At 37.7% G+C, this 27,347-nt stretch overlaps 1 protein-coding gene across 1 annotated transcript in view; it reads right to left on the bottom strand.

The window, feature by feature from the left end:
• Positions 1-26,807, bottom strand: part of Adgrl4 (adhesion G protein-coupled receptor L4) — a 99,975-nt gene extending 73,168 nt beyond the window's left edge. Inside the window, exons 1-2 of the mRNA XM_034499407.2 lie at positions 26,650-26,807; positions 25,284-25,433 (exon numbers count right to left, since the gene is read on the bottom strand). Of these exons, the coding sequence (XP_034355298.1) occupies positions 25,284-25,433; positions 26,650-26,671 (172 nt within the window). The 5' untranslated portion in view covers positions 26,672-26,807. The remainder of the gene's footprint in view (positions 1-25,283; positions 25,434-26,649) is intronic.
• Positions 26,808-27,347: the final 540 nt, after the last annotated feature.

The raw sequence follows: 27,347 nt of genomic DNA, 5'->3' as shown, positions 1-27,347 counted from the left end.
GTAAACATTAATAAGGTAAGGGGCTGGTCTTAAAGTATGTGAGAGAGCTTCTGTTAAGAAACACACAAGGAGTTTAAAGAATCAAGCAGTGTTTGAGTGAAAATACCTAATAATTAATTAATTTAGTTTAAATTAAAATTAATTAATGAAGTGGTTACCTGATTAGAAATAGCTCTAAAAATTCTTGAAGTGAAATTCGTGGAGTAAAAAGATAAAAGTGATGTAAAACTTAAAAAAGAAGGAGGATGAGGAGGAAGAGGAAGAGGAGGAGGAAGAGGAAGAGGAAGAGGAAGAGAAGGAGGTAAAGAACACTTTCTTGTAATTCCATTCTGAGTAAACAAGGATTACTTTTAGGAACTAACAATGAATAAACTGGATGATTTGTCCCTCTCTTTTAATCTTAGCACAAAAGAATAGAAGCAGAATTGCTAAGAGTTTGAAGACATCCTGGGCAACAGAGGGAGACTTTCTTTTATGTAGTTGAAAAATACAGATAATGCTGAAATTCAGGAAACACATTTTTTTTTTTTTTTTTTTTTTTTTTACTGAATTAAAAGGAATCTAAACATGGAATTGACATAGATCAATTGCATTCAATCTTCAGATGACACTTCAAGCAGCTGTGGAATTTGTAATTAGTTCACAAACACCATTAATCTCATGGATCTGATCTACACTGATGTCCTTTATACTTTATTTTTGGTAAAATTGTTAGAAACCAAAGGGATTGTGGGGACAAAACCAATACAAACCAAAACTGACCCAACTGATTACAAATGAAAAACCTTCCTTGAAAGAGCAAGTACGTGACTCCGATTATAAATTTCCCCCATTACTGATCTAGGCTCACTAACCAGCTACAGCCAAGGAAGGCTAAATTTAGAGCTAAAATTGGAGGAAATGCTTACATAAAACTGAGTTCTTCGGGTCATAATACAAAGAGCAAAGAAGAGGTTAAGCAAGATATGAAAATCATGACCCACATTTCTTACTCAGCAAAACTATGAGTAATTGTCTCTGTCCTTTGGATAACACAATCCGCAGTAAAGACACCAGTTTGAAAATCAGTATGCATGCACTCCTTTTCTCCAATTCAGAGTTTTCAAACTCTGTATATGTAATAATATTTTGCAACTAGTAAAAAATTGAAATCCAAAGTAAACCTTGTTATGGCTTAAATTCAAGTATTTTCCAAACTGTTGACTCATCAAAGCAAAAAGCTTGTGGTGTCCTATCTGAAGTGACTGCAAACAATCCAATTCAGAGCTCTCACAGATGGAAACAACATCAGATAAGGAGACTAAAATTGAATCTGGCCATCCAGAAGGCATTTGTAGGAGTAAGATGTGTCCACGACACTTTAATATTAACGTGTGTGACATGGAACAGAAATATACAAAGATATTTTGCAAAGTGATAGTGGTATTTACAAATTTCAGTACTTTATGATGTCTTAATAATTAAGAACATTAATTAAGAGGAATTGAGATTTTAATATGTAAATCCCTGTTTGGCAGGGAACATAGTACCATTGAATACAATTTGACACAGGATTCATTTATCCAAACCTTGTCTCAGTCTCAGAGAGAAGGTACTGTTGTCTCCTCTTAGCCTTCTGAGATCATGTCATTCTGAGCTGTCATCACTATTTCTCCAGGTAGACTTCCATTTGCACTAAAATGGGCCCCACTCCCACCCTTGCTGCTCACAATATGAGCCTTTCTGTCACATGGATTTTTCTCATACTCAGAATATTCCCTCTCTTATCTGGACCTTGGAACCTTTTCATTTATAACTTTTTCCTGTTTGTTTCATGTCTTCTTCCAGAACAATCTTGATTAAGCTACTATTGGTGGAGGGTAGGCATGATAGCTCACACCTGAAACAATGTTTGGAGGCTGTTACAGGGGGGACCTGTTTCACGTAAATTGTGGCTACCAAGTGTGTTTGAAGCCTACTTAGGTCCTAATGGTGTTATGTGTTAATATATATATATATATATATATATATATATATATATATATATATATATCAACCAACCAACCAATCAACCAACCAACCAATAATGACTATTATTGTTTCTTTCTGAAGAGTGGAATAGCCATGCACCTAATCAGCCAGCATCAACACTTTGGAGTTTCCAAACAATTTTCTTTAGAAACTAATGTGGTTTATAAAAATGTAAAAAATATGTAGAGATCTAGTTTGCTTATGGATGATACAAGGGGGGGGTACATAATAGAGTAGTTGACTAATTTTATAGATATAACAAAGGTGTAATCATCAAAGACAATTATAGTACAAGGATACTGTAAGTTTTCTTTTCTTAAAACATTAATATGATGACCATTATTCCCCTTTGCTATCCACAAATACATGATTTAATGGATCCAATGCATCTCAGCTCTCAGCTTAAACTTTTTTTTCTTGTGAGCATCTCCTGCTCACCCAGACATGTTCACTTGTGTAAGCTAGTTTCCACCATTCCTTGCTGTTCTAGAATCAGTGGCAGAGGAGGACACATAACTTGTTTCTTGATTTATATTTAACTTAGCATGTGTCAAATATATTGTAGATGCTGCACAAGTATTTATTGAATGAGTGAGGCATGAATGAATTAATGAATGATAAATTATCCATTTCAGTTTCCAATTTGATTCAAAGTTATTGCTTTATTATTTTAAAAGTACAGTCTGATGAACTATAGAAAGACTTTTAGTTTTATGGTAGAGAATTATTTATCATGATTCTGTTAGAGATATTTAATATAAAAATCACAGTTACTGTTGCTATAATTTAAGAACATTGACAAATTAGACTAAAATATAACTAATATATTATAGCTAAAAAATTAAGGCCAACGGCATTTCAAGCCCAATAGCTTTCTTGACAAAAATAGAAGATGAGAATAAGGAAACAAAAATGTTGTCACATAAAGAGTTTGAATGTTTTAGTTCAGAATAGTTTAGAAAATTAATTGAATATCAGCATCTTAACAATAATACCATAATTTTGAAGAGATAGACTGGAACCAGTGATGGGAAGTTTCAGCCTAGAAGAAGTTGGTGATATCTATCTATCTATCTATCTATCTATCTATCTATCTATCTATTTAATGTGTGTGTTTCCAATGTCTGTATGCACCAATGAATGTACACACACACACTCACAGAGACAGAGAGAGAGAGAGAGAGAGAGAGAGAGAGAGAAGAAGAAGAAGAAGAAGAAGAAGAAGAAGAAGAAGAAGAAGAAGAAGAAGAAGATCTTCTCCATGACCTCTTCACTTTATTCCCTCAAAACAGCTGAGCATGGAAACAAAATTCTTTTAGGCAAAGACTTCAAATGCAGAGACAGGAAGACCACTAGTTGAAAGAGAGTATGAACCATACTATGCAGTGAGACCTTATGTTAAACAAAACAGGTAACAAATTAAATATTCCATTTTAAAGATACTTTGCAGTTGATTTTACATCCAGCCACTTTGCTGCTGTAGCCTTCCTTTACAATTGATAAGCTGTAAAGAAATTAAGGGACAGAAACACATCTTCCACAATAGCCACAGATAATGTAAAATATCTTGCAGTAACTATAACTAAGCAAGTGCAACATCTGTATGACAAGAACTTCAAGGCACTGAAGAAAGAAATAAAGGAAGAAGAAGACCCCAGAAGATGGAAAGATCTCCCATGCTCATGGATTTGTAGGATTAATATAGTTAAAATGACCAACTTACCAAAAGCAGCCTAAAGATTCAATGCAATCTCCATCAAAATTCCAACACAATTCTTTACAAGCAGAAAGAGCAATTCTCAACTTCATATGGAATAACAAAAAATCCAGGATAGCCAAAAACAATTCTGAACAATAAAAGAGCTTCTGGAGGAATTCCCATCCCTGACCTCAACCTGTACTATAGAGCAATTGTGATAAAAAAAAAAAAACAAACCACATGGTATTGGTATAGAGACAGACAGGTTGATCAGCAGAATAGAATTGAGCACCCAGAAATAAATCCACACAAGTATGCACACTTGATATTTGACAAATAAGCCAAAATCATACAGTGGAAAAAAAGAAAGCATCTTCAACAAATGGTACTGGTCTAACTGGTAGTCTGCATGTAGAAGATTGCAAATTGATCAATACCTTTCACCTTGCTCAAAGCTCAAATCCAAATGAATCAAGGACTGCAACATAAAAATTGATACACTGAATCTAATAGAAGAGAAAATGTGAAATAGCTCTAAACGCATTGGGACAGAGGAAAATTTCCTAAACAGAACACCAATAGCTTAGGCTCTAAGATCAACAATTGATAACTGGGATCAGGCAAAGGACACTGTCAATAGGACAAAATAGCAACCTACAGGTTGAGAAAAGATCTTCATTTACTCTACAACGGATAGAGGGCTAATATCCAAACTATAAAATGAACTCAAGAAATCAGATTCCAAAAAAACCAAATAACCCAATCAAAAACTGGTACAGAACTAAACAGAGAATTCTCAACAGAGGAATCTCTAATGGCTGAGAAACACTTAAAGGAATGTTCCACATGCTTAGTTATCAGGAAAATGCAAAGTAAAATGGAGCATACTCTAAGAGGCAAAGGGGAGGGAGGACGATATGAATAACCCCTCCTAGTGGAGGGGAACAACCCTTGGGATGTAAATGAATAAAATAATTAATTAGAAATTAATAAACGTATATATTAAAAATAAGGAAAATACATTTTCTAATAGAAACGAAGGATACTCTTGCAGTGCTAGTCAGTTATATTTTACTTCCAGGTTTTTATTGGAAAGCTTACTGTGCTATAAGATGGCCCTTCCTTAGTACAAAGTTCCTAACAGTTGGTTTTGAAGAGAGGACAGTCTTACTGAGCTCCCAGTTTTGGGGGGTTGCATAGCACAGCGCCTGCTACAGGTCAGTTCTGCTCTAGTTCCTTACTGGAGTCGAATCAAGATACACAGGAAGTGCATGAGAGAATGGAGTTCCCAGGCCTTTTCCAGGGACACATTCCTAATGGCTAGAGACCTCCCATCAGGCCTCTAACACTGACACTCCTCTTTTCTCCTCTCCTCTCCTCTCCTCTCCTCTCCTCTCCTCTCCTCTCCTCTCCTCTCCTCTCCTCTCCTCTCCTCTCCTCTCCTCTCCTCTCCTCTCCTCTCCTCTCTTATTAGATATTTTTATTTATTTACATTTCAGATGTTATCTCTTTTCCCCATCCCTATGTCATCCCCCTGCTTCTATGAGGGTATGCCCCCACCCACTCATCCACTCCCACCGCACTGCCCTCAAATTCTCCCACACTAGGGCATCCAGCCTTCACAGGACCAAGGACCTCCTCTCCTACCCTTGCCTGACAAGGCCATCCTCCACTACATATACAGCTGGGGCTGTGGGTCCCTCCATGTGTGTTCCCCAGGATGACTGTTTAGACCCTGGGACCTCTGGTTGGTTGGTATTGTGGCTCTCCCCATGGGGCTGCAAACACCTTCAGTTCCTTCTGTCTTCTCTCTAACATCTCCATTGGGGATCCCCTTGATCTGTTCAATGGTTAGCTGAAAGTATCTGCCTTTGTGTATGTCAGGCTCTAGCAGAGCCTCTCAGGAGACAGCCATATTAATAGACTCCTGTCAGCATGCACTTCCTGGCATCCACAACAGTTTCTGCATTTGGTGACTGCACATGAGACAGATTCCCAGGTTGGGCAGTCTCTGGTCGGCCCCTCCTTCAGTCTCTGCTCCACACTTTGTCTCCATATTTGCTCCCATGAGTATTTTGTTACTCCTTCTAAGAAGGACTAAAGCACCCACACTTTGGTCTTCCTTCTTCATGAGCTTCATGGGGCCTGTGAGTTGTATCTTGGTATTGCGAGCTTTTGGGCTAATATTTATGACATTCTTAAGGACCTATTAAGCCCTCAGTCACCACAGACCCTCAGGGAGCACAACTAAATCATAAAAGCAAGAAATTACAGTAGGTTCAAATGCTCTGGCTAAATATTTGGTCATCTTGCGTTGATGTAAGTTACACTATAACTCAGACATGGCGTTGAACTCAGTGCAAGTGTCTTAGCATGTTTCCATTCAAAGCTGTCTTTCCCAGGATGAGAAATCACACTGACTGGCTTGAGAAAAGTCAAGGCAGACTAATCCTAACCATGAATCCATCAAGTTCCAGTCATTTAAAACACTGAAGCCCTGAGGAATGTGGTCTCATTACAGTGTCTTATGCATCTGTGTGGTTTCTCTCAGCATCTAAAAATCTGGCAGGGGATTTAGTAAGTTATCTGGGAAGCAAAACTATGCCTCATATTTAATCCTTTCTCTATACAAAATAATTTTACCTCTCATTCTTTGATAATCATCTTCACGCATATGCACACTCATATATACTAATGATATTTGGGTGAGCATATCATATCCCGAGGGTTTGTGAAACTTCCAAAGTGATACTTCAAAGAGTTTTTCTATATTGATATACCTATCGTCCCTCTGTCCATCATGTATTTATTTTCATTTAAACGTTTTTATATTTTTATTAGTTTTTCATGTGTGTGCACATATGTATCTCCTGTATGTATAGATGTCAGAGGGTGATGTATGGGAGTCAGTTCTTTGCCATGTGGATCGTGGGTATTGAACTCAGGTTGTTATGCTTGTCGGCAAGAGCCCTTACTCACAGAGCCTTCTAGTCAGGCCTCTTTCTGTATTTCTTTTAAAGATTTACTTTATTTTTATGTGTGTATGAGGGATAGGGGACGTATGTACATATGCAGGCTTTGAATTCCCTAAAGCTGAATTTTTTGGTGAGCTGTCAGGTGTGGGTTCTGAGAACCAAACTTGAGTCTTCTGTAAGAGCAGCAGATACTTTAACCACTAAGCTATCTCTCCAACTGGACCCCTTCCTCCATGTATTTTTAACTATCTAACTTTAATGAGAGACTTTTGGGGTCTAAACTCAAATATTTTCATGTAAACGTATTTATTTCAATCAATAAAACAGGTATAGGGTATTAATATATATGATAGCTAGTTTTAATCAGTATTCACTGCAAGCAAACTATTTCCTGAGAATTCACACTTTTTTAAAGGTTTATTTTTATTTTTAGTGTATGTGTTTGTTGTCAGTATATGCACATTAGTGCAGGTGCCCATGGAGGCCAGAGGGTCCAACTAGTGGAGCTGGAGTTAGAGATAACAGTTGTAAACCTCCAGTGTGGTGCTGGGAAGGGACTAGAGTCCTCTGAACAAACACTATGTGTTCTTAAGCATCTGAGCCATCTCTGCAGCCACAGTGCATACTATTTTAACATGTCTTACTGTAATTTGAATCTCCCTTACACATCATGCCTTTGATGCCTTTGAATTGTATTTTATGATTTCTTAACTGATATATATATGTATGCATATATCTACTTACATATATACATAATATAATTAAAATTAAGATTAGTATTATATGTAACACATGCAACATAATTATATAATACAGTACAATAATTAATATAACAGGTGATTTATTGAAACATATGCAACTGTATATGATTTAGGAGAAATTAGTTCCTGGATATTTCTTTGTAAACCTGCTTTTACTTCAAATGCGGAAGCTTCCATCACGTTAATCGGGTAAGGTGCACAGAGGAAATATAACTTTTTTTTCTTTTTTCATATTTTGTCTTTGGACATAAGAAGTGTAAATTGTAATGTGAGAATCGATTGATGTTCGCTCTACATGCCCAGATGCGAACATGCATGTTGTTTCTTTGGAGGTAGCAGGAAAAGGCTTCCTTGCAGTGTGATAACATTAATGTTCAAAGCGTGTGGCCCAGTAACCTTCATCTACTTTCCTCAGTGGTTGAAGACAGAGAGTGTGCATAAAAACACTTCTGACAGTAAGTGACTTGCAAACATACATGAGCAACAGTCTTGATTTATTGAGATCCCTCTGTAGGACCATTTTAATTAAGCGCTTAATTGGTATTCTCTTCTCTAATCTTCAAAAAATGGCTTTGGTATTGACAAAACTGTGTATATTCAGTAAAGTTAGTCACTGAAAAATTCTAGGATGAGGACTGAATCTCACAGACTGCAAGGCTCTGCTTTCCACAGTACACTGTAATTCGTCTTTCTACAGATTAGAGGGGCAGTTTCATAAGCCTTCCATCCATTTGGACTGTAATTGTACTTTCATACTTTCTAAGCCTAAAATACTGACAATCATATTTCAATGTAGCCATGGAGCTACATCACCCGAAACCTGTCCTGGTTAAATAGTAGCCGTTATTTCTTCTCCATAGTTATTGTCTACCCTTGATACTTTGTTTCTGAACAACGATGATAGTTCAAAGCTCAGTTTTAAATACTGATGAAAAGACAACTTCATTAGCAAAGGAATGTATCTCAAGACACTAGAAGCCGTAATTAAGAATCTATAGCTTCTGTGCAATCATTTCAGTGGAATTTGGTAAGCTTTGGCCTTCAGTATATTCCCCCAGCACGGCAATGCAGTTTGTACTCTGCACTGCTATTGGAAACTTCTTTTCTTTCTTCTTCTTTTCATTTCTCCCCCTTCTCTCCAACAATTTCCGTCTTCCCTTCTTTCCATTTATTATTAGTGTGACTATTCGTGTGTGTGTGTATGTGTGTGTGTGTGTGTGTGTGTGTGTGTGTGTGGTGGGCAAGTGTGCAGTCATTGACAGCCTCATAGAGTTTCTTCCTCACTGACCTGGGCTCACAAGTAGTCAGGCTTAAAAAGTAAGTGCAGCTACTGGCTGACTGATCTCGGTAATTCTTTTTTCCCCCTTTTAGAGAAAGGGTCTCATACTGTAGCTCAGGCTGCTTTAGAACTTAACAGTGCATTGCAGCCTTGCCTTAAACTCACAGTAACCCTCCTGCCTCAGCCTCCTGATTTCTGAGATCACAGGCACAATACAACATGCCCATAGTTGCAAAAGCTTTTCTTAAATTCAGATTCACCCTATGTGTGTTTGTTTGTCAGGCAGCCATCTGATTTTTTTTTTCCCAAAAGGATAAGCTAAAGGGATTGTTGACTATAAAACAAGAATTAATTCATCTACTGAAAATTTTCAGACATGCTTGTGTCCTAATGAACTGAAATTCAAAGTCCAAAACACACTCTACAGATCATTCAACTCCACATGGCCCCCATTACAAAGCTGCTGCAATGAGCATAACATTAGTTGAACAAACGTCTCAGCCTAATCAAGCAGATGCTCGCCATCCACCACTGCATAGACAGCAGAGATGGGCCCGGCGCACTTTCTTTAGTATTCTCAATGGGCTTCTGTGTTTATAAAGGTCCAGAAATAATCTCAGAATTTCTCCTCCATATGGTGCTAAGAAAATTGGCATAAGATTCTTTCTGGCGGAAAGTATATATGGCTCTCTTATTTTGGAATATAAAAAGTTTGCCACAAAGCCAAAACTATCAAACAACTGTTAGAACCACCTTAGTTTCTGTTTAACCTTATCAAACCAATTTTTTTTCCCTGTACCTGTCAATTTTAGTGCAGTAACAACACATAAAAGACTGTGCATCTTTCCTCAATTTTGGTCTACTTGTTAAGCACGAATCAATTGAAATTTTGGTAGTTATTTCTTTAAGATGCAGGGTATGTCCTTGTTTTGCAGAGGAACAGAAACACAAAGTCACTGTGTCCACATGCTCTACATTTTAGTATTTATTGCATAAACAAAAAAGAGTTATTGAATAGATATCTCGCTCAGTTATTTAATCTCCCCAAATCTCAGAGGCCTCTGGGCAAAGTTTATGGTTTCACCATTGCCTCAAGCTTTATTTATTTTTTAATGTTTTTGCCCCATGTACATTAAACCTGTGTGAATCAAAACCTGTCAAAGCAGCTAGCACTTAAGTGGCATAAAAAATACTGGCAACTACATACTTAGTCCATACATTTTATCATCTGAAACATGCCACTACGTTCATTCATCCATCTTAAAATTATATTATGAAAGTGAATGGCTAATCCAACACTGATGTTGCTTTTATTATGTTCAAATATAGCCATCAGCAAATAACTCTGTATATTTTAATGATTAAAACCTTTAAGATGTTAGAAGATATTAGCCAGGCATGGTAATGTGTATCTTTAATTCCAGGATTTCAGAGGCTAAAGTAGGAGAACTCTAGATTTGAGATTAGTCTGGAATACACAATGAGTTCTACATCAGCTTGAGTTAGACTATGAACTGCCTCAAAAACAAAGAAGCAAGCAAACAAGCAAAAAAGGCAAAAAAATATATTAAAACTGAAGTATTAGAAGATATAAAATAGTATAATCTTTCATAAATTTGTTCTTAAATTTAAAAAAAAATCAATTTTCAAGTTATTGGAAACTACATGGTACATTGCATAAAACTCAGGTGTTAGGCAGTAGGCAGTAGGCAGTGTTAGCTTGAGCAGTCTCCAGATGGGAAAGGGTGCTTCCGTCTATGGTAATGAAGAGATTGAACTTGGGAGCTCAATATGAAGCAGTAATATGGTTCCAAGAACATATGGTCCCTTTAACCTGGTCGAGACATTGCCAGATACTTCAATTAGTGTGCACCAGGGTCACAAAATCCATTTCTTATCAGCCAAAAACACTCATGCAGTATATTTTATTTTCAAACCCAATCGCTAAATTGAATCTGTGTACCTAAAAACTACGGTGTGAAGCCCAGTCATTGGGTTTTCTCCATGATAGCATCTTCAGAAATGGCACACGGCTTTGTATGCTATATTTAGCTACAATATTTGGTTAGATTCTCATCGTCCCCGAGAAAATCATCTCCTCTCCTTGCGAATAAAAATCTTGACTGTTAATTCCTTCTTAGTCTAGGACACAGTTTGAACTCTTCTGACATTCTGGGTCACCATAATGGTAATTTATTTGGGAACTTTAACACAGCTGTAAAATGGATCTACAAAGCTGTATACATATTCACATTTCTTGGTAGTATAAATCATGTATCTGAACTAAGAGTGTAGAAAAAAAATCTTGTTAATATGGAAAATAGCATTACCATGTAGTAAATCCCAGAAGAAGAGACTTTGCAGGAGCTGAGCTTGTCTGACCAATGTCATTCCAGATAATCACATTTTTAATGAAAATTATCTGAATTGAATATACAATACTTTCATGTTTTACACACAGGTGCTGGAGCTTTCTCCCTGATTCCAGTTGTTATCAACATTTTTTCTCCCTCTCTCCCTCTCTCTCCCTCTCTCCCTCTCTCCCTCTCTCCCTCTCTCCCTCTCTCCCTCTCTCCCTCTCTCCCTCTCTCTCCCTCTCTCTCCCTCTCTCTCTCTCTCTCTCTCTCTCTCTCTCTCTCTCTCTCTCTCTCTCTCTCTCTCTCTCTCTCTCTCTCTTCCTCCCTCTCTCCTAGGCTCATTCTCACAATAATTACAGCTACAATGAAACTGTGCTTTCAAATACATTCCCCTACCTGTGGCCAGTGGGAACAGTCCAAATAGTTAAGTTAAAACATCCCAGCAGTCTTGTTTAAGGATTTAATTTTCAGAAAATTATGATTTTCACACTAGACAAGTATGCTTCTAATTCATTTTTAAGAGCAGCTAAAATGTTAGAGAAATTTATCTCAATGGTGTATTATATGTGATGTACAGTGGTCTTCTGTCATGAAGCTGACTAGAAAATAATTAAATTCAAATATAAAGTCAGACCAAGGATTGGATGTTTGATAAAAAGGAGAACACAAAACCACATTACATACAATCATGAAAGGAATTTCTGAGATATTTAGAATTTTTAAGCTCTTTCCTTGCCATTCTTGTGAGCCAGTAATCTTCCTGTTGATGACACTGATGCTAAACAGAATAGACAGACTCTCTTAGAGGTAGGTGTACTTTTGGAATGCTAAAACCTATTTAAAAAATATTTTTGTGAATGAAGATAGAATTTTTATGTTTTATATTTTATGAGTGTCAAAAATCACGTGAATGATTTGAAGTTATAGAAGGAAGAATGTCTCCTTTCTCTCATACTTGTGATCACTTCTTTAATCTCAGTCAAACTTATAACTGGATAGTAAAATAAAATATTTTAGTAACTAACTGCAATAAAATGAAGTCCTTCACACTGTATAAATTAATGTAAAATAGTAAAACATAATCTTCGATAGTTTTTATAAGTAAACAATGCTCCATGCTAAGCTCTACTTATAAAGGCCTGATTATGGAAATGAGAGAGGAGTGTAAGTTCTATGAAAGTTCTTTTAATAATTAAAGAAAAACTCACAAAGCTACATGCAAATTAGAAACAAAAGGCTTACTTTTCTAAATACCAATGATTTTATGCTTCTTAGAACTATGAAAAAGTCAGATTGATAGCATAAGATTAATCAATAAAAAAAACCCAAACAGTTATTTTGATTCTTGGGATTCTCAAAAGACAAAGACCAGGGCTCCATTTCTCAAAAACAGAAGGTTCTGGCAGGGGAACTGACTGTGCTAGCACTGCCTGTGTTAGCACTGCCTGTGCTAGCACTATCTTAATAACCATACTAAGCTATTAATAAGTCACCAATGAAGCAAACTGAAATTCAGGCTTGATAATTGATCACCCCAAATGAAACAGGAAAACAAAAGATATATAAAAATCAATATGAAATTTTGTATTATCTGTATTCATTTTTAATATAATTTTCAGTTGACTATAATGAGTATTCTTTATTTCTAGTCAAATATTTGTACTGAGATTATATATAAGAGATTCTTCATTTATATAAATATTAGATAGTGAATAAAATTTAACCAAAGCTAAGTGCTGGACAGAAGGAAAAATTCCATACATGGTGCTCTTCTATGTGTGTGTGTGTGTGTGTGTGTGTGTGTGATACATATTCATACTTGGGGGTGGACATGTATATGTGTCAGCACACAGAAGATAGAGACTCACATTCTTGATAAGCCCTCCACCTTGTTTGATCTCATTATTTTACATGTGTCCATGATGACTTATAAGTGTTCTAAGAATCTAAATTCAGGTCCCTATGCAAACACAGCAGGTACTTTACCCACTGAGCCATCTCTAAAGCTCAGTGTTCACAATGTCTTAGTAAATCTCATGTATGAAAGGCACCGGGTCCTCTGTGTATATGTTATGGCTGTTAGATTGGTGGTTTTGTGGGACTCCTAACAGTGGAAGCAAATATATCTTGAACACTTTTGCTTGCTCTTGAGAGTCTTTTCCTCCTATTTATTGGTTTGCCTTCTCCAACCTTGATATGAGAGTGTTTGCCTTGTCTTACTGTATCTTTTTTTCCTCCTGTTTGGCTGTTGTCTCTTGGAGGCTTAATCTTTTTTGAAGGGAAATGGAGGGGGAGTGGATTTAGCGGAGACAATAAGTGGGGAAAAGTGGGGAAGAATGGAGGGAGGCAAATGTGTGGTTAGGATTTATAGAGGAATTTTAATCCAGAAACATGCTGCAGAAGCAAGGGATTACATCCAAAGACTTTCTAGGTCCATGTGATCCAGTTGTCATGAAGTCATGCTCTGGATTATAATATGATCTGACTGGAATATACTTTTAGTACACACCTCTAATCCCTAACAGTGAAGATAAGTTTAGTCTGTCGATGGAAGCAGCAATGTTTACAAGTGACATTCAATTGAAGGACAGACAAAGTGAGGAATCAGAGAACTATTTGGCAGAATGAGTCAGAGATATGTCATGCTCAACTCTCACAGGAACTGCACAAGAAAGAGTAGTGCATGGAGAGAGGTGTGTGGCAGTTTTACTGAGACAGTTTTACAAAGACAGTTGTCAGAGAGAACAAACTAGTCACAGATCAAAACAGACTCAGTCAGAGAATGAGAAGGAGCCAGAAGATTAGAACATACCAAAGTTAGTATGAGGCCAGGATGATCAATTCAGTGGGAAGCCAAGAGGATTTGGATTGACTAAGCCACCTTTGAAGATAGATTGTACAGAGGCTAGAAGCTTCCAGCTCTAGGCTTAGGGATAGTTAGAACAGAGAAGGAAACTTTCTGTGCTCATTTCAAGCTGTGTATTTGCACAACTTGTATACAGCTGCCGTTTTGGGGAGGCACTGTTTTCAGGTCAAGCATGTTATAGATTGACAAGACACTTTGGGAGTTTCCAAGAACACAAACGAGAATGAGAAATAGTCACCAAGGGTTTTGGCCACAATTGAAATGCAGACAGACCTTCTAATGTACTTCAAAACTGTATTGATCTAAAACAGAATGAAATTGCTAGGACATGAAAAACTATAATTCATAATAAATAGAATGTTTTAGTCTTAAAAAGAAAGTGACTTATAAGTTGGGCCTTAGGTAATGTATATTAGTTTATATTATTCCCAAAATTGAAATAACTTATTTTCTACCCTGAATGCTAACTGATGGTTCTATCCCATTCACTGTGCCCGATACAAAGATGTGTATGTGAAGTAAAACTTACTGACTTGCATAAACACACATTACTCAAATAGAAAACTCATATTTACCTGTGATAGTAATGCAACTTGCCTAAGTAGCTAGATAAACACACAAAAAATGCTTTGTGACTTACTTTTTTATTATTCAGTGATTACAATGTAGTCTTTCTCTCAATTAATTTATTATGTTTAGTACCTTGCATTTTATTACTGTAACTTTGATATATACAGGAAGGATCTCTGAAGGCTGAAGCAGAAACTCATTTTATAGGAAGAAGAAGAAAGTCTTCAGCTGAACACCAATCCCAACCGATTTACAGCACCTGCCTGTTAACATTAAGAGAGACAGTCTGCGGTCACATCCAGCTCAGCAGGAAGCAGCATCTTGATGTGCCCGGATCTCCAGAGAGGAGTAGCAGGGACAGGAAGATGAAAATGACTATTTCTCTGGCCTCAGCAGCTCCAGAGATAAGCTAAAACAACACTCACATTATGACCACAAAAGTTAAGTGATTTAAAATCTTGAATTCAACCAAATGAAGCCACTGATTTTCTTCAACAATATGCTATCTCTCATTACTACATTTGAAGTTCATTTCCAACTTGCTGACTTTACACTATAAAGATCACAGACTACTCATATAATAAGGGTTAGAAAAATACGTTGGTAACTGCCTTGCCTAATCTGTAGATAAAGTAAGTAGGAGTTTGAGAAGGTTTATAAAAGTTAAGAAGATAAATTGGGATATTACAGAAAGGGGTTGTACTGTTATGATCTAAATATCTTGATTATTGTAGTCTTCACTAATGTGTTTGTGAACTTTATATTCCTGTCTTCTCTATTCTGTGTCAGGCCATTTTTATAGGACAAGCAACCCAGAAATGGGAGACTTTGGTTTTAATCTTCTGATATTTTGTTGTTTTCATTTAACACTATGGTGCAGTGTGCACATGGAGGCCAGAAGGGTAGAATTGATTTCTTTCCTTCAATCATGGGTTCTAGACAACTGAAGTTGTTGGTCATTCATGGAAAGGATTTCCTGACTGATCCACCCTCAAAGCCTCTCCTACTGTTTTGAAACATTGTAATACTAAAATTTCACCAGCTGATTGCCTCACCACTCTTGCTACTGAAGAGGGACAAGAAGAAAATCTAGATACAAGGAAGTGAGAGACATGGCAATTTTAGTACGTGTCTGGTATATGACCCAGGCTTTGATATTTTGACACACATTCCACTGTTTTATGGTTTAGATGGAATTTTTCCATGATTTTCTTGAGCATATTTATATTTGACATTTTCTCTTGAAACTGTTTCCTTCCGTTTAACTTTTCATGCTCAGGTTCTCTATTTATTCCTCTTTATAGTCATGGTGTTGTCAGCTCTTCAGTGGCTGTTTGTGTTTCAGGGATCCTCATGAGTCCAGTTATAGAGTGAGGTGAGGTTGTCACATATAACTTGGCTCAGGTTTTTTTTTCTATGAGACATGATAGACTGTTTAATGTATGAAAATTCAGAGTTTTCTGTGTATATGGTTGGGAAATAGGAATTTTTTCTGCACTATTCCAGCATCATAGGTGTTGAAAACGCACAAAGTTGGCATCAATTTTCACTGACAAGGGCTCTTCCCTAAGAGATGGTTGTTTCTTTGTCATCATTACCATGGCTTTATCTATGTGAGCCAACTGTAGAGGACAGTCTCCAATGTGCGTGCTCTTTGTAGAATAGTGTATAACCAGTCACCTAAAAGTTCAACCCATTTGCTCAAAAGTACAGCGTATCCTCATTGCAAGGACAGTTCACTATCTTAACGCACTCATTGTTGTGTGCAGTGAGTGGCCCCTACTCATGGCCCTTCCATGAGCTCAGTCTTCAGTACTGGACTTCTCATGCTCTTCTCTGAGTTCTCCACTTTTACCGTGAAGCTCTTTGCCTTCCAGAAGTGTCTGGAAAATGATTAAATACGTGCATTTCCTACACAACACTTACCAGTACATTAAAAGTCATAAACATTGTATAGTTTCCTAACTGTCACTTATATCTGTTGATTGTCCTTTCCACTGACAATATTGTGCATAGAAGAAAGGTGGGGCTAAGTTAGAATTAAAACTATTTACTTTTATATCAGTAAGATTCAGTTTCCCTATTTACAGATCTACTTCACTAAGTCATTTGAGGATTGTCTAGAGGAATTCTTTGAATATGTTTTCACTAACAAATGATGTATTTATAAACTGGGATAATACTAACTCATACTTCTTAGAGGTATTATGGTAATTGAATCAATGAATATTCATTGTGTGAAGTATTTAGGGTAGTATCTAACTTGCAGAAAGCATTAAAGTTGACATTAATGTATCATTTATTTTGCTTTTAAACTATGATCTTGAAAGAATTTGAGCATTATAAAGATTAACTCATAGAGAAGAGAAAATGTATGAAAAATAAACAAAAGGATGTGTGTGACTTATTACTACCCATTAAATATACCTGTAGGGGCTACAGGCAATGGCCTCTCATAGAACAGAGGAAATAACACCAGTGCTCCAAAATAAAGTGGAAATATTAAAGAATCCAAGAAGAGTAGGTCTGTACCACAGAAAACAGGAATCTGGATATAATGTTTATTTTATGGTGTTAGATGCACTGTGCTTTTTAAAAGATGCATTTACATCTGATAGAGGGTTAATATCCAAAGTATATAAAGAACTCAAACACTAGATATGAAGAAAATAACCCAACTAAAAAGCAGAGTATAGATCTATACAGATAATTCTCAAAAGAGGAAATTAAATTGTTGAGAAACACTTAAAGATGTGTCATCAGGGAAATGCAAATCAAAATGATTTTGAGATTTAATTTTATACCTCTAAGAATGGCTAAGAAACAAACAAGGGAGAGTTCATGTGCTGAGAATGTGTAGTAAGGGGAACACTAAGTCTCTTGTTGGTGAGACTGAAAACCTGTACCTCCACCATGGAAATCACTGGGGCAGTTCCTCAGAAAACTAGGAATAGATCTACCTCAACATCCAGCTATGTCAATTGAGATAGCTGTTCCTGGTTGTCAATTTGACTGTGTCTGAAATGAACTGCCATCTAGAAATAGAGGGCACACCTATAATCTTGAGGCTGGAAGACAGGCTTTTTATCTGGATCTTGAGGCACTAACCATGAAAAGCTTTAATGCTGAAAAGTTTTAAACTTTTAAAAGCTGTCTTTAATCCCAGGAGACAGAGGCAAGCAGATCTCTGAGTTGAAAGCCAGCCTGGAATAGAGAAAGTTCCATGTAAAGAAAAGCTTAGGTGAATGTAAGAGCCAGAGGGAATGGGAGACCACGGGAAACAAGACCTTCTGAATCAACATGATGAAACCACTTATGAACTTACAGAGACTATTGCATTATACACAGGGCCTATACAGGTCTATACCAGATGTCTCACACAGAAACACACAGACACACACACACACACACACACACACACACACACACACACACACAGACACAGGCTTCCAATTTAGAGTTTCTATGGAATTCCTGAGTGTGAGACTGTGTGGGTGTCTATTTCTTGTCCCATCTCTTGGGCTTTTTTTTCCTTCTGCTGGTTTGTTTTATCCAATTCTGATGTATTAGTTTTTGTTTTATTAGCCTAGCCTAGCCTAGCCTAGCCTAGCCTAGCCTAGCCTAGCCTAGCCTATTCCATCACAGAAATTCTAAAAGTCATGTATGTGTACATATATACAGACATGATGTATATAAATGATAAGAGGACATTTAAATTTAGAATCAAAATAGATACATTGAGGTCAGAAGAGATGACTTGCTGTAGTAAGGTGCGTGCCCCGAAAGAACAAAGACCCAAGTTCCATCACCAGAACCTAATGTCAGCACCAGGGAGCTGACGACACAGTGATGAATGCCCAGGGCCTCTCTGTCCTACTTGAGAAGTTTGAGGCCAGTGAAAGATTCTGTTTATAAAAAGTAAATGAAATTTACACACAAGGTGGATGACATATGAGAAATGACCCTTGGCTTCTACAAGCATGTACATACATGCACACACAGAGGTATGTGAACACAAACACACAGGATGTACACATTACCTTTCTCAGTTATCAGTTATACTATGATACAATCCCTTAGTGGCCTGTTTGATCTCTAGTGAGAGACAGAAAGAGTGAATCTGGATGGGAGGTGAGGTAGGGAGGAGCTGGGAGGAGGAGATGGAGAGGAAACTGTAATCAGGATATGTTATGTGAGTGAGAAAAAAAATCTATTTTCAGTAAAGGAGGGAAAAAGTATGAGTATCTGCCTGTGTGTGTTCCACCTGTGTGCTGTGGCTGGAGGATGGTTCTGTGGTCAGCAGCGGTGCCTTTGTTGCTCTTGCAGAGGGCATGAGCTCCGTTCCCAGGAGTCACTTGACAACCCGGAGCCTGTAGCTGCAGTTCCAGCTCAGACACCCTCTTCTAGCTCCCTCTGGCACTCCATGGTCATGTGTACAGGCACAGGGGTAGGCAGTCACGCACATAAAAAAATGTATATTTTTTTTAAAATAAAGAAGGAAAGTAGAACAGCAGGGTAGGAAACTGAAAAACTGGGAAGATGGGAGGATAAGAGAAATGAAGAGTTTTAGAAGCTATGATTTGTGCTTCCCATAACTTCAGCTAACTCAGCCACTCTGGATTTCTGACGGGGTTGAAAACTTATAGTCTCATAGCCAATCCTGGCTATTTACTTTGAGAGAAAAGATTTGAGTGGATGTTTTTCAGCTGACATTCATTCTAAAGCCAAGGAAAAAGCCAGGTTCAGAACGAAGTGTTTTAGTTAGGAGAGATGACAGAGGTTCTGGTTAGTTAACAAAATGATGGACTGGGTATTAGGACTATCTTGTACCTCACTGGTACAAATTGGCATAATTATGCTCTAATTGTATTTTGAGGGAAGAGTTTTATTTTAACTGGAAGGGTGATATGTAGGAGGAGCTAAGGTGGGAAGAGTACTGAGAGGAAGAGAAGGAGTAAGGAGAGGAGGAGAAGGAGAGAAGAAGCTAGGTGATGAGAGAGAGAAAGAGAGGGGGGGTATGGAGGCAGATGTTCACGTGTCTCCACCAGTCAAAGATAGTTGATATATCTAGGTTGGGTATTGGATTACACTTTTGATTGAACATTACCAAACTTATAAAGCCTTTGATTAACATTTTTAAAAAGTGTATAAAAGCAAAAAGGAAAAGGGGGCATGGGACAGGGGTTTTCTGGTGGGGGGGATAAATGAGGAAAGGGGGTGGCATCTGAAATGTAAATAAAATATCCAATAAAAAAAAAGAAATGCCAAAAAAGAGAAATGAAGAAAGAAATAAGAAAAGAGGAAAGAAATTAAGATTTTCAGTTGAAGATTTAAGGGTCAGCACCACACCCAAGCAGTCAACACAAAAGACAAAAGTTTTCAGTGAACACCTGGAGAGTTGATAGAGCCTGCTGAGAACCTGAAATACATATTAAAATCACACCTATTTGAAGCACTAACATTAAAAAAAATAAATCAGGATTTAGACGCTGTGGTGCTTTGGAGCGACCTGTGTCAGGCTGCCTGATCTGTACAACCTATGCAACTTCAAGGGCGTTTGAGAACTGCAGTCAGTCAGAGGAGACCAGCTATGGAGAAAAACTTTTCATTTGCATTTCCTCACAGCCAAGGATGTTGAAGAATTTTCTTTTCAAGTTTGGGAGAATTTTTGTTTTTTTCTTTCTTAAAACTACCTATTCACTTCAGCCCTTTTGTTAGCTTATTTTTGCTGGTTAACTTTTACAGGTTTTTATATATTCTACATATCCACTGCTGTTTGACAGGGGAGCTGAGGAAGCTGTCTCCTGCGTCTCACTGCCGTGCAGATGGCTTTCTAGTTCACGGGATCCTTTTGCCTTTCCCCCAGTTCTTGGGTTTATTTCTGGTGTCGCTGGGGCCCTTCAGAACATTGTTGCTTATGCTCATACCTTAAACTGTTTTTATCTACATTTTTATTTCATAGTTCTAATGCTTCATGTCTTATACCCAAGTTCATTCTGAATTTATTTTTGGGCAACATGAGAGATAGAGACTTCGTGCTAGGTATGCCCAGCCCAAGTGTCTATCTAGATAGCTAGATCGGAAATGCCAGAGCTGGGGTGTCAAGGTCAGCAGTATTCTTCTGTTACATAATAACTTCATCAAATGTTCGAAACTTCAGTTGTATTTATAAAATATAGTCTAGGCCTCACAGTTAGACTTTTACCTGTCCTGCGCTAAGATAGAACACACATGCATATGCACACTTGGCATTCTGACCCTATTTACCCACTCATGTTGATGAACACGTTTCTTATTATGCTAACAAATCAGTAGTTCTCATTACTTTTATTGAGTATTGGGGGGAGAGCTTGCAGGATTGGATGTTCTCTCCTTCTATCACATGTGTTCTGGGAATGGGACTTGTGTCACTGAGCTTGTGTCACTGAACTGGTGAAGCCATCTTGTTGGCTATGAACACTGCTTTATGAAGTGTGTTGGTTTTTTTCAGCTAGAGGCAGAACCTCATTGTTTATACATGTGCACAAACTGTCCACATTGCGTCCTTCCTGACACTTCCTGCCCCCACCTGGGACAATTGTTTGTCTCACTCACATTCCGTTCAAACCCCAAACATTGCTCTACTTAATGAAGGTTCCTGCCAGGAGAGAGCCAGAGTCTCTCACCCATTCTCACACCTATGCCAGCGCTGTACTGTACCAACTGCGTGCTTTACAAATATACAGAGTTCCCACATTCACCTCAGCCTTCCCACTTTACGTGCTTTCCACACTTTCTTTCTTATGTCAAGGGTGAATAGTCTCTTCTTTACTATACGTGTAATTGTTGTGCACTGAAGCACAACCAAAAGTGTGCTGGAATGCATAATTAACAAAGGTACAGGTGGCAAAACAAAGAAGTCTTGTTTTAGGATGAAATGATTCAACAATTTATTATACACTAAAATCTGTACACATACTTCTTCCTTTCTTAAAAAAAATCTCTCAAATATCTGGACACACAAATTTTCAGATAAATTATGACCATTTTCACACTATGTCTATTAAAGTAACTTATTTCTGTTCAAAGTATTACTTTGTAGATATGTCTCTAAAGGCTGTGCTACCCTAATTATGTCTGTTGGCTAAGAATATGTTAACATTTGTCATTATTAGAAATTTATGGCCCGAGGGTCTGAGTACTGACACTACCAGCTATTCTTAAGGAATGTAGAGCTCACGGTTTTATGGTGCTGCTTTTCTCAAGTGCAAAAGACTATGGCATGGGGCTAAAGCAATGCTGGCATGCCCAGTTATAGGGGAATGCAGAGATAGAAAAAGTATGTTGTTTTTTTTTTCTCTTTACAAAATTTGACTTAAAACTGGAAGTTTTATATATGGTGTGTAAGTCCATTAACTATGTTTAATTGAACAAATACGTAGTTTTTACAACAGGCCTTGGTAGGTTGTTGCATGTTTGCTTACTCTACCCTGTAGTTTAATCTTTTTAATATAAAAAAATCATTGTGTACCTCGGTTACATCAAGACTTTGTAATGTCTCTTTTCTGCTAATAGAATCATGTCCATTGAATCAGTATCCTGCCTGGCCCTACAGTTAATGTGGTCCTGCCATCATGGATGAAATACTTGGGACATCTGAGAAACTTCAGATATGTTCAACTTCTTGGTTGTGTTTACTGCTTTTTATAGCTCAGTTTATTCCATAGAAAAATAGATTTACATTATAGAAATTGCTCAGGCTCTTTATTGGGCAATGTGCATTTGCCCACTTTCTCATCTCTACTTTGGACACCTCGACAAATCTAATTTGTTTCTATTCTCAGCTTCAGTGTCATTTCCACTTGTTATGCACCCACATTCTACAGATTTGCTTGTATTCCTACTCTTTGTAGCACCACTTCACAAGCAGTAATATAGACCTGTAACTGCCCCAGCACAGACTTTCTATGTCAGAAACCATTGCTTCTTTATACTTTCAGTCCAGGCCAATTACTCATGGCTAATAACGTTACAGAACATAGAGAAATTACTACTGATACTCTTTTATACAAAAAACATTTCTAGATGCCTTCTGATATTAATATACATATATATATATTTCAGTAATATATCTCTAATAGTAATATATATGTATGTACATATATATTATATGTAATATAATATGTAATATTATATGTAATAGTATATATATGTATATATCAACATATTTGATATATATCAGTAATATATATATATATATATATATATATATATATATCTGCAATAATTAAAGAAGATGTTACAACTGTCCAATAGGACAACTTGGTGAAACAATTGTTTTCACCACTTCTTGGTTGCATCCCTTGATTTGTTCTTCAAGGATAAAAGAGACCATCAACAGGGCAAGCTTTACACTAACTCCTGCTCTGGAATCCATGTGCAATACTTATTATTAGTCTCAGTAGTGACAGTTGATGAGCATATTGATGATAATGGTGATAAGTAGATAGATTTGTTCAATAACAAGGTGATTAGGTAACATTAATTTATTACTGCTAAATATTGTTTGCTTGGAACCATGTAAGTTGTGTTCTATGTGACTTGCTTAAAACCAACTCTTGTTGTACCTACGTCATCACCAAAATATGTGTCTGGTATTTAAAAACAATCAAATTCTGTATTGATAATGATCATGTGATTGCTATGATACTGGAAAAAATCCTTCTATTTTTAAATCATTTAGCCTCTTTATAGCTGTTCCCAGACATTTCTGACACAATGCCAACTGTGCAAAGGTGAACAGGAGACATAAGATATACTTAGAGATGAAAAATTCAACAAGAAGATCTTCATAGTCAACATATAATTTATACTTTCCAGTAATTGAAAATGTAATGTTTTAAGTTTAATTTGAGAGAACATATTAGCACACCTACTGAAATAGATGTCGCAAAGAAGAAAATCAGTCTGTAGCAGTTTTAGAAGACATTACACAGTCAGATAATGACTCCTAAATCAAGTGAATACAGAAGTTTCATTAAGTGGAAAGGGCATTTAAGTTTAAACCATTTTTAAAAAGACAAATAATTCCCATTACCAATTGTGTTCAGAGTGAGAAGAAATTTCAAGTCACAGGACCTTCAGCATTTTATTTTCTCCCAAGAGAAAGTACTTTAAAGTTTTTGTAGGCAATTGGTACAGAGACTACACTGCGCATCGGAACATGTATTTTTCAAAGAAGCAATGAACATCATGATTATCAGCTAGTTGGTTGTCAAAGGCCCAAACCACAAACTTATTGATGTTAATGATGATAATCATGACAGTAAAAGTATCTAATTCACAGAAAGGCAATGGTGTTTATAAGTGCTACAGAGCAATTTGCAGTGATTAGTGGGAAAGTATGCTGATATATTGGAAGCAGTATTCTGAAGGTCATCCAGCTATCAGCTTGCCTCAATGCTATTCAATTAAATACACACTAAAAAAAAACTGTGATTATTTATGGAAAGTATTTTGTAGTACTTGTAGAATAGTATATTACAAATTCTGGCTGGATGTAAGAACAGAAACGGCTGGTCTGATGCACCATTAAGCAAACTGCATCTTTGCTGTACATTTTTTTTAAAGCATTAAACTAATTATGATGAGGTTTGGATTTTACTATATACGGCATATTTAATCTTTTTAAGAGCCTATCAACTTGAATCACGAGATGCAACTTGTTTGTGCTATAAGCAACAACATGCACTATTAACAAAACACAATACCCTAGCTTAATTAGAAAAAGTCCATGTGATCTTAAACACATTTAGGCATCTAACACCACATAGTTCTAATGTGAACTTAGTGTTTTAATTATATTTGAAACTAATTTATATGGCTTGCAAGGTTTCCCTGTCTTCTCCATCTCTCTGTACAGAATGTTTCAGTAATGGCCTCCTTAAAAGTAGCCTCTGATGAGGATAATGGGGAACGAGAAAGAGGAAGTGAGTTTTGTTGGCAGGGAAAACGCTGGCTGACATGATCATGGGGTAGAACTCATCTCAATTTGATTGTCTGGTGGAGTGCATCCTGTCCTGTCAATTTTTGAACTGTACCTTACAAAGACCCCTCCCATCTGGCCTCCAGGATGATATTCTATAAGAAGAATTAACTCATAGAGAAGACGATATTTTTAAATTCCCTTCTCTCTTCTTTCCTTTCTATTTTCCTTCCCTCCATGCTGCTGCCCCTCTTTTGCCCCTTTTCTGTCTCATTCCTATCCTTTTGTCCCTCTCTATAACTCTCTCTCCCTTTGTCTTGCCTTCTGAGAGGATCTGTATTGCCCAGGCTGCCAGAACATCTGCTGTCTTTCTTTCTGTCTCTCCCTCTACAAAGCATTCTGATGGCAAGTATGCACCACCACAACACAACTCTATTTCCTACCCTTAACATTAAACTTGATATTAGGTGGTTAACAACCAGAGCAAACATCTAAGAAGCCAATAGAGACTGGTCTCAGTGAGTTCTCAGTCTATTAATTCTCTTCTTTGTGCCGGGACTTTAGCTTAATGTCAGAGTAATCTTTAACTTTCAAAATAAAGAAATAAGACAGAGTAATCCTTATCAATACCCAAAATACATTTTGACATGAGAGGTTCATTCTTAGTGACTATGTAATTAACCTTCTTTTGATCCACCTGAACCTGTGAGTGTCGGATAAGCAAGTTCATTTCTGGAGAGCACAAAGGAGTTACCTCAGAACTGAGTCTCACAAGCAGGTCAAAAGAGATCAAGACTCTTACCTTCACAAATTGTGATGCCGTTCCCAGAGTACCCCGGGCTGCAGAAGCACGCTTCCACACCGTTGTGCACTTCACACTTGGCATTTGGGAGACACGGTGTCTTGCTGCAATTTTGTGTGTAGGAGCAATTCAGGAAAGTGGAGAAACCCACTAAAGAAAATCAAGACATAGACCTTGTCAGAAACAAGGGTCCGTTCCACCCTTGTGCTATAGACTAATAAATAACCCACAAATGCTCTTAATTTCTTTCATCTAGAGAGTTATAAAAGTTTCCCAATAATTTACCTAGCTAAATCACAACAGAGAAATGACTAAACCTACATATTAAGGAATATATCATAAAAATTTTAGTAAAACTAAAACATGATGGAGAATCCAGATTTATAATGAAACCCATGAGCTCATCATATCCTAGAAACTGCATCCCTCTTCACTGAGGTGAAGTGGTTACCTCCGAAGGTGTTGCCTCACTGCAAAGCAGTTCTTTTCTCTCCAGAATCAAGGTAAATTAAGTATTTGGGTCTTTTCAAAGCAAAATCATTTATTTTTAAGATGTTACTTGTCACATGCAGGAGAAGAAATGCAGGTCCCTTCCATTCTGGCAATTGTCATTCTGTTCTTTTTACTGTATCTTGTATTGGAGACATTAAACAATTCGACACACTGTTGTAAGATTGATCTCAGCCACAGAACACCTGACCAACATGACAAACAAAACTATGTTTTGGGGACTGCTAAGAAATGATAAGCCAAGCCATAGAGTGTTTCTTTTTATTGTCTTATTTCAGGCCCACTTAAGAGTAAGCTTGGTACGTAACAGGGATGAATCACAAAGCCATTGTTCAGAAAACAGTTATCTTAGATAAATTGTCCTTTTCTGGTACCAAGAGATTCTTACACAGTCAATTCTAAATCCCAGTCCTACATAAAACTGTATGTACTTTGTAAACCTGAATTAATTTGCTTTCAAAGAAGTGATTTATTTTCTGTTCCCATGCATCACCAAAAACAGGTTTTTAAATGAACCCAAACTCCAGGCAGGCAGTAGCCTTAAAAATGTCAGAAAGCTTCTTTCAAGCTTAGATTCCCAGGTTTCTTGGGGCTGGTCAAGAGAAAGGTCAAAGCTGAGACTTCGGGGACTTTCGGGATTTCTCCAGGAAGAAAAAGGGTAATAGTCCTGGGTCGTGGGTTGCAAGGTCCAGAGTGGAAAGGCCAAGCAGAAAAACATCCTGTGAAAGCCTGCGTCTGTTTTCCTTGGAGAACTTGCCAGACACACTTGACACTTGAACCCCAGGTCTTGAGAAGTCGCCATCCCTGGCTCCCTGCAGGTGGGCGCTGTGCAGCCTCCCAGCCCAGCCCAACTCACCTAGAAGCGGGAGGAGTCTCATTGGAAGCCGCGGAGCTGGCGGCCAAGCGCTCAAGGCTAGAGTGCGGGTCTGTCCTGGAGCTGGGCAGGATCAGCAGGGTCCAGCTAAGTCCCCTGTGACGCACAGCTTCCTCCTGTCACTTTCCGGCCTCTTTTGTGTGAATGTGTGCACAGCCCAGACTCTGCAGGACACGTCCGGCAGCCAGGCCCCTTCACCCAAACAGCCTGAATTCCAGTCTCAGCCTGTGGTCACAAATGCCGTGCCCTGTCAGATTACAGATGGGACTTTGTGTATTGCTCCAGGAGCAGCCACCAGAGTGCCCTCAAAGCTTGTACTCTCAGATCTCACAGACCCATTGGGAACTCCTTCCAGCAGAGAGCTCATCTCACAGGGACTCTGACTGCTTATCTGTTCCCTTGTTTCTGTCCTGACAGGAAAAGGAGCCAAGATAGGCCAGGGGCCAAGGGGCCCAGGGGCTCTGTCGCATTTTGTCTGTGCTGGTCAGTTTTAACCTGATGGGAGATTCAAGGACCCAGGAGAAAAACTGTGGTTAAAGAAAGAGAGTGAAAAGAAAAGAAACACGTAAGAATGAAGGTCAGCTTCCCTGCTGAAAACTGCGGAAGCACGAAGTGTTCTTTTCTCTTTTCCAACTTAAGGTCAAGTCGATTTCACCATTGCACCCCTTACCCATCCAACA

Source organism: Arvicanthis niloticus, chromosome 4 (assembly GCF_011762505.2).
Source record: "Arvicanthis niloticus isolate mArvNil1 chromosome 4, mArvNil1.pat.X, whole genome shotgun sequence".
Lineage (NCBI taxonomy): Eukaryota > Metazoa > Chordata > Mammalia > Rodentia > Muridae > Arvicanthis > Arvicanthis niloticus.
This window is presented reverse-complemented; position numbering and strand designations above follow the sequence as displayed.